The following is a 12,945-nucleotide window of genomic DNA, read 5'->3' as shown; positions in this document are numbered from 1 at the left end:
AATGTTAATCTTTAATATTGAAGCAAGCACATGATTATTAAACCAGATTAAAATGAGAATGGGGCATTATTAGATAGTTACTGTCTCTTTTTCTCTCAAAACATGCTTCCATTATGCGACATTATTTGATAGCTACTGTATGCTTTTCTCTATAAACTTGTTGTCATTCTCCTATATTTCTTCTCCTCTAGGTACAAAGTTGCTTTTCAATATTTCGTCTAGCCAGGCTTCTTTCTGGGTTACTTGATGGAGAAATTTATCAACTAAGCTACCTAGAAAAAAAATTATCTTTGTTTTGCTCTTTTTTTTACTGTTGCTTTACCCTTTGTTTGACGTGGATTTTTTATAGTCGCGTGACCACTTTTCAGTATCATGATGCAGGAATAAAAATACAATTGGGGGTGAAGAATAAATAAAATCAAGTACCAATTATTGTAGTTGATTTAATTGAATTGTAGTTGAAAACATGTAATTCAAATAGCAAAAAAAATTAATTATCATTACGCGCTCTCTGTTAGTTCGTTTACATATCCATTTATAAAATATCAATAAATATATTTGGTTTACATGTTCAAACTATCATATTTACTGCTCATATTTATTTTTGTTGTGATATTGAAAAAAATAACTATTTTTACATTGACTGCAAAATAAAATGCAAGTAGTAAAATCAAGGGGTTGAATTGATATAAATATTAAAAAAGAAAACATATTATCTACCTCGAGATATGAAAAATTATTTCATGTCGTGCTTATTAATTAATATCTACTGATATATAATTTTATTTGAAAAATATATATTTTTGAGTTGTTTCTACATAATTCAAATAACCCAAATCACTAACTTGAAAAATAATATGCAACTCAATGCTTGGACCCATGCGCAATAAAAGGAAACAATTTGACTAGCCAAAAAAAAAAAATTCGGTAGTTCCTTCATAAATATTTTACCGCCTTCACTATACCGTTCGGTTTTCACTGCGTTATGTAACCAGCTTTTGATTTGCATCAATAGTATATATATATATATATATATATATATATATATATATATATATATATATATATATATATATATATATATATATAATATGATGTAATGCCACCATCAGATGATCTAATTGTTCACTATGGTTTCTTAATGCACTAACTACGGTGACACCTCACTCATTTGAAGCTAAATTTTAGCTTACACCTACAAATCAAGACCAACACCTGTAAATTTTGTTGACACTTATGCACGGCGTGTCATTATTTTGTTTAACAGTGACAACACATAGTTGGTCTCTCTAAATAATCTTCTGCTTCCCTTCTTCCTTCACTGTATTTCAATTTTCATCTACACTGTAATTATTCATGTGTTTTTCTTCTACAAGATTGAACTTTATTTCATCGCTCCATTGTACCACTTGGAATTAGAGGACAAAACCAAGAACAAGCGGGAATCACGATTACCATCAGGGTATATGCATGCAATAACATAGAAAAGGAGGAACTAACTCCTTTTCAGGTTGCCAGAAGGTTATGATACTACTGTTTTCAGGTATTGTATTTCATAATTATCTTGCAATTTTCTATAATTCGTTTGGATTTTTCATTTTAATCACCGTTTTCTGCCGGGTTTCCTTGTTTTCATCTTGTATTTTTCTATTTTATTTATCTACTATTTTCTGATGGGTTTCCTTGTTCTCATCCTGTGTTTTTCTGTTTCATTTGGCTCTGTAAGTGTTTGAGAAAATTCTTCAGCGAATAAGCCCTTTGATTAGACTTTCATTATTATATTTTGGTTAATTTGTTACTTCCCATAGGAAGGAGGGGATGGTAATTTGAGTCTAGGTACATCATAGCTGGTGACGATTCGATATTTCGCCAATTGATTTTCATACGTGTTGGATTTTTGCTATTAATAATTCATTTTCATGGTTCTTCTTGAACTCTTAAGCCCAGGAAGAATCTGGAGTGGTTTAAGTTTTTTCGTGTCTTCTGAGTTTTTTCCAAAATAAAAATGTGTAAACAATTCAAATTAGAAAGGAGCTTCACTCTATTCGACAAAGTAATTTTGTAAAACCTTTCAAAATATAGATGTATCCAAAATAATTATACCTAATAATTATCATTAGGACAAGAATATCACGGGACATATAGCGGGTTTAGTGACTACATGTCCAATCAAATTAACTCAACTATTATCTGATAATATTTTGATATTTATACTTAATTAGGTGTATTTGGTATGACCAAAATTATTTTTATTGAGAAGACTCGTGGGAAATATCATAATTGACTAAAATTTATTCTCGACTAAACAATATCACCTATATGAATTTTTTTACACCAAAGCACCCTACTTTTTACATTTATGTTCAAACATGAGATTACCCAATATAACTTTCCAACAGAATAAATCATCCAAACTAAATCGACAAGCTATGAGCTCAACGGAGCACATAATTACTCTTACCGTCATGTGTAACATTGAGTTGTTTCAATTGTTTTCTTCATATAATTCCTCAGGGTCAATTACTTTGTCCTACATTTTCATTCTTCACAAGTTACAAGATACTCAAAAGATGGAGCATCGATATACCATCCATGAAATCACGCCATTTACTAGAGATTGGAGTTGTAAAATACAAGTTGTTGACAAAATTCGCCCAAAAATTAGCAGAGATCACCGGGTGAACTTTCAAACAACCATCGTCCAGGACGAAAACGTAAGTTCACAAACATCTCAAGTACATAGTAAAGCTGCTACCATATCTGTAAACACTTTCTCCATCTTAGATGTTAACAAATTGCAGGAAGACCAAATCTGCATCATAACATATGGTCCTGAAGTCGCACATTATGACAACCTTTTCAAACATTTTCACACATACCTCATCTCGGCAGCTAAAGTTAGGGAACCGTCACGTTTTGCAATACCCATGCACAACTTCGAATGGGTCCTCGATACCTTCAGTATCGTCGAAGAAGTTATAGAGAACAATGAAGAAGAATCAATGTTACCGTTGCCTTCAAGATTAAACATGGTGTCCTTTGCCGATATCGAGAAACAGATTCCAGGAGATGAATTCGGTAAAAAACAAGACTTTATACTATTTTATTTTCCGCTGTAAAAATATTTGTGCTTCTTCATTATCAAATTTAATTAATTGCATCCTACTTTTATACACGCATGCTTTTCTAAAGCAGACCTAGTGGCAGTTGTGGCAAATTGCGGTACCATGAAATATCAAGGCAGCGAAAACAGAAGATTTCAAGAAGCTATTCTTATAGACGACAAGTAAGTAATACACACTTTAACTACCTCTAACAACAAAATATGTATTTAAAACTGCATCCTTAATTTCATAGGAAAAAGCCTTTTCTGTTTACTATATGGGGAGAATTGGCTGACAAAGATGGAACTGAACTACTGCAGCAGTTACATAGATACCCTGTCATTGTTGCAAAACGAATAGCTATTTCTAACTTTAAACAAGGTATTCACAACTTACTTTACATCACACATGTACATTAATCTTTACCTTTATTCATTAACAAGCATATGACATGTAGACGTCCGACTAACAACAAGGTTCAACTCCTTAATCTTAATCGATCCTTTGTACCCGCAGGCAGCAAAGTTAATGAATTGGTATGAAACAGGTTTTATTTGCACACGAATACGTTCCATTGTATCATACCATATTACACCAAAACAAAATTACAATATCTACTATTACATCGCAGGGTAAAGGACAACAATCAGATGCTAATTGAATACACTCTCAAAAGTACATCAGCATCGCCTTCGACACTAAATGTTGCACCTTTTGAAGATCAAATACTTTCTATTTCAAGCATTCCTTCACAGTCTATCGTGAGTATATTAAAACATATCAGTCGGACTTGGCATTGATTGTTTTTTTCTTCTTTTATATCGTATTAAAAATACCCTATAGCGAGTTATTCTACGTTGTAATTACTAAGTAGTATCTTTTTATTATTTTCTAAACAGGCGCAAAGTTTTTATGTTAAAGGAGAAATATCATTACCAAGTGAATTCCAGTTTTTCTTCGTACTTCTATGCTCTGAATGCCAACATCTAATATGAATCAAACGCAAAAAGAAAGTTCTCTGTATCAACTGCAAGCTAGAGAGAATGTTGATTCCAAGGTAATAGCAGCTCTTACTATTGACATACTATGACAAACGACATCTAACGGCTAAAACTTTATGATTACAAACACAACAATGTAGATGTGAATTTGAAGTTGATGTCACAGACGGGAGCAGAACAATAACAGTAGTAGTGTCGGACAAACTAGCTGAAACAATGCTTTCACTGACAGCAGACCAAATATATGAAACTACCATTGTCCAGGTGCATATACTGACAACTCTAGATTTATTTTGCATCACTTCAAATTAATTTAAAGTCTTCACTTTACTCATTTTGTGGTAAACTTTTTCCCAAAGAAACAATTGTTACCCATTGAGCATATCAGAGAGAGCCTGCTAGACAAGCTGTTCAAAATTCATTTACAAAAATCACTACTCAGAACACCAGATAGGCCACCTGGTACCTTTGTCATTTTATCTTACACCCAGAAACAGACTGTCTTCGACTTGGTACAATCTTCAACATCAGCTACTATTGGCGAGGGAACTAAAAGGAAGGTACAATCCATCACTTCTGAAGAAGCAGATCGCAGTCCATCGACAGAAGATGGAACCCCAAGAAAGAAACCAAAAGTACAATGACCAAGTCCTCTACAAAAATACTCAAGGTTAGAAATTAATACTTGATAGACTATACTTTTTTTAAGAGCTTTTAACTAAGCTACTTTGTATGTAAGAACAAAATCAAAGAAAATACAGCTAACAAACAACAGCAAATACAAACAATAAGTTCATATATAATAAAAGTTGTCAGGTAGAAAGTGAACAAAATTGTTTGTCCATCCAAGCATGTATTCTAACTCTTTATTAAATGATTTAGCAAGATGACATTTCCAAATCCCAAAAGAATTTCTGTTTTCTATTTGTACGCTACTTAATAAATAATTACATTTACTGCTCCCAATTTTCGTCCGTTAAACTGCTTATTTTATCCCCATTTTGTGTGAATAACTACGCAGATTTCCATGAACTGTTTATTGTTATCTACGCAAACTAACTTTTTGAATAATCTTGTAAACCCGAGTAGCTCCCACTATATACACATTTATGTTTTCGTCGTACCTCCAAAACTTCAAAGCGTTTCATCAGAACTCTAATCCAAAAGTGAAAAAGGCAAATCTCAAAAGTTTTTTTGTTGTCTGCTTTAGCCTACTTAATGAACAATTACATTTATTGCTCTCAATTTCTGTCCATTAAAAAACTTATTTTTTGTCAAAATAGACTTATGGATTTTGCTCATACGGTAAAGCCTATGTTGCTATGCAAAACAAAATCTGTGTCCAATGTCTTCACAGCTCTTTGTCCAAATTACATATTCTCAACTACTCTTTTGCACTTAACTCCCAATTTATTTTTCGTACATGTGCCTCATCACATTTGAAGTGCAACAAAGGTCGCCTCAATGTTATTTGATAGGCTATAGCAGTTGTAATACTTGCATTCAAGGAAGATTTTCGTTGTGTTGTCTACTGCAGTACAATATTTCACATTTTCTATAAATAGCTATGCAAACTAACTCTTACCAACACAAATTTTGCTGGTGTTGTTTACTGCAGTTCAATGTTCCACATTTTGTGTTTGAATTATCTGGTAAATCCAGGCAGGTCCCATTATATATGAATTTATGTTTTCAACAGTTTACTGTTAGCTACGCAAACTAACTCTTTGAATTATCTGGTAAATCCAGGCAGCTCCCATTATATATACATTTATGTTTTCAGTCATACCTCCAAAACTTTAAAGTGTTTCATCGTAACTCTAATCCAACAGTGAAACCATAGCCGCATACCTATACAAAATAATATGCAACCTTAGCTTAGTACTAACAAATTTACTTTGAAAAAGAAAAATTTACTACCAACACCTAAAACGAAAACCCATCCGCTCAATGTTACCCGTATTCCCTTACGTTGATAAAGTAGCATAATATATAACAAAAAGCATAACGTTATTCATGTTGGGCCCGGGCAAAGCCCGGGCTAACCCTACTAGTACGCATATAAGACACAATGCATAAAACTAGAAAGAAAGAAAAACATTATTGAATATATTATACACAGTATAATATATACAAAATAATATATATATTTTGTGTCAGTTACAACAAACAAACAAAAAATATATTGTATATTCCACTATTTTGCCCTTTGGGTTTTCTCGCAGCAATAAGAATGGATTTTCTATCCATTTTTGTATCAGATGGAGTTATCAACCCAAATAAAAAAAACCTAAAATTTATTGGAATCAGAGTATGGAGAAGTATTGGGATGATAAAGGGAGATTAGAAAGAATAGATTAGTGGAGACTGAAAAATAAGCTCGTGATTAGGCAATTTTGGCAAAGAAAAAAGTTTATAGCCTCTTTGACAAAGCTTATTTTTGGGCCAAACGTGCTTTTTTTGGCCAAAAATATTTTTGGCCAAAAATTGAGGTGTTCTGCCAAGCTTTTGGAAGAAAATAAATGCTTTTAGGGAGAAACAGAAGCAGATTTTGAGAAGCAGAAAAAAATAGCTTCTCTCGAAAAGCACTTTTCTGAGAAGCACTTTTGAGAAAAATACACTTAGAAGCAGTTTTCAAAAGCTTGGCCAAACACTAATTACTGCTCAAAAGTGCCTTTTAAATTAATTAGCCAAACACAAACTGCTTCTCACCAAAAATATTTTTTTAAAAAGTACTTTTTAGAAAAACACTTCTCAAAATAAGCTGATTTTAGAAGTTTGGCCAAACAGGCTATTAGTGGAAACAGAAAATAATGCTATGCCTATGATCTTGTGGAAGATAATGATAAAAATGATTTCTCCACGTAAGTATGGAAAAATAACGTATATCGGAGAGAGAGAGTATTGATAAGTTTGAAATAGGTTGAATACTCAAAATGATTTGAGTTTCCTATTTAAATGGCTTTAATGGAGATATTTAAGGGATATGAAAAGTTGTATATGATTTAATTAAAAAGTTAAAAAGTTGTAATAAATTGTATCTTATGTAATTTTCTGAAAGCAGTTGTAATTCTTTTAAATTAATTTTAAGAAGGTTGTATTCTATGTAAATTCCTCCTTTATTTTTCATGTTATCACACTGATTAAACTCGGGAATTGGCACAATACAAATTTGCCGGTCGATCGAAACTAATTGCATTTGCTAGCCAATATATATATATATATATTACATATATTATATCTATGTAACACATAGATATACAAAAAATATATATTTTATCGATTATTATTTTTAGTAGCGATTAAAAATATATATTTCTCAATTAAGTTTAGGATGAACTACACTGATTCTAAAGGAAAAGAGGACATTCCGGACTGCCAACTTCCTCAACGACGATATTCATTCGGTGCATTTGTTTGAGATTTGAGTTTAGGAAAATTTCACAATTAAAACAAAATGCAAAAGAAAATGCTTTTTACACCCCCAATGCCCAATTTTGACTGGTAAGGAGAAAAAGAAATGTTTGAGTTAACCTCTTGAAGTAAAGAGCAATAATCTTGTTTTCTCTTATTTTTTTCTTTTACTATTTCAAATATAAAAAAGAAAAGCAAAAAAGAAGGGATAGAACTTGTTTACGAGCTACAAGCCATAAATTGGGTGAAGTACACAAATAACCCTCAAAGTGGATGATCTTATAATTTTGTCCTCGCTTGTCTCATATGCAGAATTTTAAATTTAACAAGTATTCCCCTTTGTTTGCTTTATGAGCAATACTTTTATCTTTTGACCTTTAAGTTATGTCTGGTTCAAAAGTTAAAGATCTTCCAAAAAGTTTCATATTTTTGCAATTTCTTTTTGCATAAATAGACCATATTTATCGCGGGCTTCATCAATGGATTTGTATGACTTGGGCTTTCAGAGTAAAGCCTTTGCTGACTCTGATTAGATCATTAGAATTGTGGGCGAAATTCAAAAATAACAAGATTTATAAGTGGTAATTAAAAAATAGTCACAATTTTAAAAGTAATCGAAATTTAGCCACTTTTCATGTAAAGATAAATTTGAACGAAAACACTATTCAAAATCAGAAAAATATTCCAGCATAATATACTGGAGTTCCAGCATAATATACTGGAACTCCAGTATAATATATACTGAAGTTTCAGTATATTATACTAGAACTCCAGCATAATATACTGGAGTTCCAGTATAATATACCGATCCAGCATAATATGCTGGAAGTTCATACACATGTGCTCCAATATCCAGTATATTATGCTAGAACTTTCCGCGTGTTGGAGTTCCAGCATAATATGCTAGAAATTCATACACAGGTACACCAATCTCCAGTATATTATGCTGGACCTGTCCGTTTTACAGCAAAATAGTGGCTATTTTTTAATGACTTTGCAAACGTTGTCTATTTTTCAATTACCAATCCGAAAACTGACTAGCCCGTGCTATTTTTACTAGAATTGTTTGTTCCAATTCAAAAGGCAAAGGTGACATATTTTTTTCAAATAATCATCTAACTTGCAGATCTTTTTAATAAAATTTACTAAAAATTAATCTTTTACATTTTAAAATTACTGAACTATGTGGTTGCCAACCTCATCAAAATTTACCGGAAATCCCAAGTAAGCATTTACCTTAACCCTAAAACGGTAATATACACTATATAGTTTTATAAGATATAATGAACATATTTTTAACTACTACTTTTTAAAAAAGTTTAAAATAAAATTGGCAAAAAAATCCAATTTAAGGAATAATTCGATTTTATAAACAAGGCACAAGTCTATTAATGATAAATACATAAAAATATAGAAGTGTAAATCCAATATAATTATCATATCCAAGGATGGACATTTTCATAAGAAATATGTGGACTAATATTTAAAGACTTCCTTTTTCTTCTCCCCTTCCCATAGAACCATTTTCTTCTTTACCAAAAAGAAAAGGTCAATAATTATTTCAGCTTAGTGACTAATTACTAGCGCAATCTGCCAATTGTGCAGTCTTAATTGGTTAATTGTGTTTTAACGCTGTAACGCACATTCTGTTCCTTTGATGGAGGAGGATGGCAATAATTTGGTAGACTCTCTATACTTCGAAGTTGCAATAAGTCAAGAAATGCTAAAATATTATTTACTCTCTTTGTAAATAATATTTTTCTCAAAAATAATTTTTGGGTGCTTGGTCTATGAGTGAAATTTTTTGTTTTTGGAAAATAATTTCTGTCAACTAAATATTAAAAAATGACTTTCTCATGTGAAATATTTTTCTGAAAAATGATTTCTGTCATATCAAACACACCCAATCACCCAATCACGTCACAAATCTCACCATTAAAGGATAAGCTCCACCTAATTAGTTAAATGTTCAAAATCGTTAGATCCAAACCCAACCCGTGCTAGTGTTAAGTGCCTACTTGATGGTCTTGTAATTAACTGAAAGGTCCTAATTATTCAAGTGCACAATAATATTGGTTAAGCTTAATAGCACCTCTTAGGAGTGTAAGTTAAGTGGAAACTAACTTGATTCAAAACACAGGCTAAGTGGGGTTTGTCCAATTTTTTTCTTTCTATTAATTCACCTAAGTATTTAAGACAAAGTCATTTTATGTAATAAGTAATGACTATGCCGGATTTTTAAGACAATGAGGTCTAGACAGGTATTATACCATTGATTCCCATTAAGATTTGGCCATCTTATTTTGATTTAGATTTGGCCACACTAACCTTTTTTTTCTTTTCCAAAGCACACACTAACATAGTAACATATCACTATGTCTCCAAGTGGTTTCTTCCCTTTTCGTTGTCACATTTCGAAACGTTTTTCTAATTTTTAAGTTGAAAATAGCAAGAGAAAAAAAAAAAGAAAATAGAATTGTGTCTCACGATTGATCCCTTAAAAAAAAATTAAAAAATTAAAATAACCATATGGTATCTGGTAGACTGGTACCCTTTAGCCCGACCAATTCATATATCAACTAAAGGGAAGCACTCTCTACTAAGGGTTCCTCCATTATCAAATGCGCGAAACTGAGATCTCTGATTAAGAGTAAAAGAATCATCATCCATTCCATCACACTCGACTAATAAATTTACATTCGCGTCATATAAAGCCCATTAAAAAGGAAATCACTTCCTGCCAAGAGTTTGAAAAAGTATTCTCTATTGAGAGTTTCTTTCATTCTCAAATATCTTTTTTAAGTGTAGAGGGCCCATGGTTGATTCTTAAGCAACCACTTATCCATTTTTTTTTTTTTTTTTTGACGGTAGTAGAAGCACAAACCAATTAATTTTTTCCTAGTCTATGGGGTTTGGCTTCTAGCATATTTTTCCATTCCAATTATTTCCATATAAAGAGCTTCCTAACTAAAGATAAGGCAAACAACCAGCACATAGTGTTATAGTCTGTATTGCTTTAATAAATAATTAAACTTTCTGAAATATATAAACAAAACAGAAAGTTAGTAATACTTGTTTAACGAAATAAATTCTGGAATATATCCTCTCAGGATAGAACGATTTAACTCACTGGAGTATTGGTACCAAAACGCCGATGAACAGCGAGCTACTCGAAAGCTGTAAAACACACTGGAATTTTTGTGTAGAAGAAGAAGAAGAAGAAGAAGAAGCTCAGAAAATTTCGTAAGGAAAGGTTCTGGGATTCAAACTCTATTTATAGAGTTGCTGGCATTGAAAGGAATTTTGTCCAAAAAGATTAATCAATCAATCGTTGATCGAATCCGAATCCGAAGCCGAAGCCGAAGCCGAGCAAGCGACGATGACGACGCGAGGCTTGCCTTCTTCTTAACTTTTTAAGAGCTAGAAGAAGAGCAATTATATATATACCCATCAAAAGTCTTTTTTTCCTCCAATATGAGACAATGTCCCTTTGTCAAGAAGGGAAACTCAAATATTTCATTTTTCCTCCATTTCTCATTCACCCTCTTTAAGCTACACAAGCTTAAAATCCCAACAATCCCCAACATGAATGGGGAATGGCTATAAAATAAAGGAATGCACGGACGCGTGTGTATTTTACATGCAAGAATTAATTGTATCTGGATAAGTAGGTTTCCCTTTGAACTTTCCGTAGTGAACTTATTTCGGATATACTCGATCAATCAGTAGATTTGATATCTTTGAACCGTCGAGCTTTGTTGTATACCTAGACAACATAAGTCACACAATCAATCCTTAACCATTTATGGTTCTCACGGTTGTGTTCGTTTCAGCCATGAACACCGCCTGGTTTCATGAGTGCTTAGAGAATGGGCCTTTACTTTTATTCCCCTTGAAGCAGCTTACACTTCACACTCACATAGGTGATTTCTAAACGTGTAATCCTATAGACACACTATCTGGTCATATCCTGCCAGACTTAGCAAATCATTAAAAAACCTTTAAGCTTTGTTGACTCATCAAAAAGCCTTAATGCTTTACCTCGATTTCTGAACATTGTCTTCATCACGAGAATGGGTTGAGTTATTTGACAATGTTATACCGTCATTCATAACTTTGTTTGATCTCTTTGAACCTAGCTCGTGGGATCTCCAGTCTGCTAGGTAGAGTTACCGCCATGATGACTTGTCCTAGACCTTAACCCCATTCCCTTTGATGATTTTTCAATTGCCTCTCTAGATAGGCCTTTTGTAAGTGGATCCGACACGTTATCTCTTGACTTTACGTAGTCAATTGTGATAACATCACTAGAGAGTAGGTGTCTAACGGTATTGTGTCTCCGTCGTATATGACGAGATTTTTCATTATACATAATGCTCCCTGCCAATTGCCGCTTGACTATCACAATGTATACAAATAGGTGCCAAAGGTTTGGGCCAAAATGGAATATCTTCCAAGAAATTTCAGAGCCATTTAGCTTCTTCACCGGCCTTATCTAAAGCTATGAATTCAGATTCCATTGTAGAATGGGCGATGCATGTTTGTTTGGATGATTTCCAAGACACTGCTCCACCCCCAATTGTGAAAATATATCCACTTGTGGATTTAACTTTAGATGATCTAGTGATCCAATTTGCATCACTATATCCCTCGATCACGGAGGATATTTGTTATAATGCAAAGCGTAATTTTGGGTATGTTTGAGATACCCCAATACTCGTTTCATTGCCATCCAATATATGTGATTGGGATTACTTGTAAACCGACTCAGTTTGCTAACAGAACATGCTATATCTGGTCGCATACAATTCATGATATACATCAAACTTCCCAATACTCTTGCATAGTCTAGTTGTGAGTCACTTTCACCTTCATTCTTTTGAAGTGCATAACTCACGTCAATTGGAGTCTTGGCAATTTTGAAATCCAAATACTTGAACTTGTCAAGTACCTTTTCAATGTAGTGAGACTGTGATAATACTAGACCTTGTGGAATCTTGTGAATTCTGATTCCTAAGATCACATCAGCAACTCCTAAGTCTTTCATATCGAATTTGCTAGCCAACATGCGCTTAGTAGCATTTATATCTGCAATGTTTCATCAATATATAAACAAACAATGACTTCATGACCTGGAGTATTTTTAATATAAATACATTTGTCGCACTCGTTGATTTTAAACCCACTTGCCAACATTGTTTGGTCAAATTTGGCATGCCATTGTTTGGGTGCTTGTTTAAGTCCATAAAGCGACTTAACAAGTTTTCACACTTTCTTTTCTTTACTAGGAACCACAAAACCCTCAGGTTGTTCTATGTAAATCTCTTCCTCTAATTCTCCATTTAAGAAAGCTGTTTTAACATCCATTTGATGGATTTCAAGACCATACACGGCCGCCACTGCCATTAACACCCTAATAGATGTTA

General features: G+C 32.9%; 1 protein-coding gene across 3 annotated transcripts; it reads left to right on the top strand.

The window, feature by feature from the left end:
• Nucleotides 1-1,208: 1,208 nt before the first annotated feature.
• LOC107771469 (replication protein A 70 kDa DNA-binding subunit D-like) lies at nucleotides 1,209-4,369 on the top strand. 3 transcript variants are annotated; one of them, XM_016590874.2, is made up of 9 exons: nucleotides 1,209-1,543; nucleotides 2,515-2,714; nucleotides 2,802-3,078; nucleotides 3,196-3,286; nucleotides 3,358-3,485; nucleotides 3,621-3,640; nucleotides 3,736-3,865; nucleotides 4,004-4,161; nucleotides 4,272-4,369. In XM_016590874.2, the coding sequence occupies exons 1-7, from the start codon at nucleotides 1,525-1,527 to the stop codon at nucleotides 3,763-3,765; spliced, it is 765 nt and encodes a 254-aa protein (XP_016446360.1). In that variant the 5' UTR covers nucleotides 1,209-1,524; the 3' UTR covers nucleotides 3,766-3,865; nucleotides 4,004-4,161; nucleotides 4,272-4,369. The 3 variants fall into 3 exon arrangements, with proteins under 3 accessions (XP_016446360.1, XP_016446333.2, XP_016446347.2); XM_016590847.2 differs by having other exon boundaries at nucleotides 1,210-1,543; nucleotides 3,562-3,640; XM_016590861.2 differs by having other exon boundaries at nucleotides 1,213-1,543; nucleotides 3,562-3,640; nucleotides 4,246-4,369.
• The last annotated feature ends 8,576 nt before the right edge of the window (nucleotides 4,370-12,945 follow it).

The sequence above is a fragment of the Nicotiana tabacum genome, chromosome 22, assembly GCF_000715075.1.
Source record: "Nicotiana tabacum cultivar K326 chromosome 22, ASM71507v2, whole genome shotgun sequence".
Classification (NCBI taxonomy): Eukaryota; Viridiplantae; Streptophyta; class Magnoliopsida; order Solanales; family Solanaceae; genus Nicotiana; species Nicotiana tabacum.
Note: the sequence above shows the minus strand (reverse complement) of the source record. Positions and strands in the feature narration are given on the sequence as shown.

Coding starts and splice junctions, on each gene's coding strand:
- LOC107771469 (XM_016590847.2), top strand. Junction 3,486..3,561: donor TATTTCTAACTTTAAACAAG/GTATTCACAACT, acceptor TATGACATGTAG/ACGTCCGACTAACAACAAGG. Junction 3,866..4,003: donor GCATTCCTTCACAGTCTATC/GTGAGTATATTA, acceptor TTTTCTAAACAG/GCGCAAAGTTTTTATGTTAA.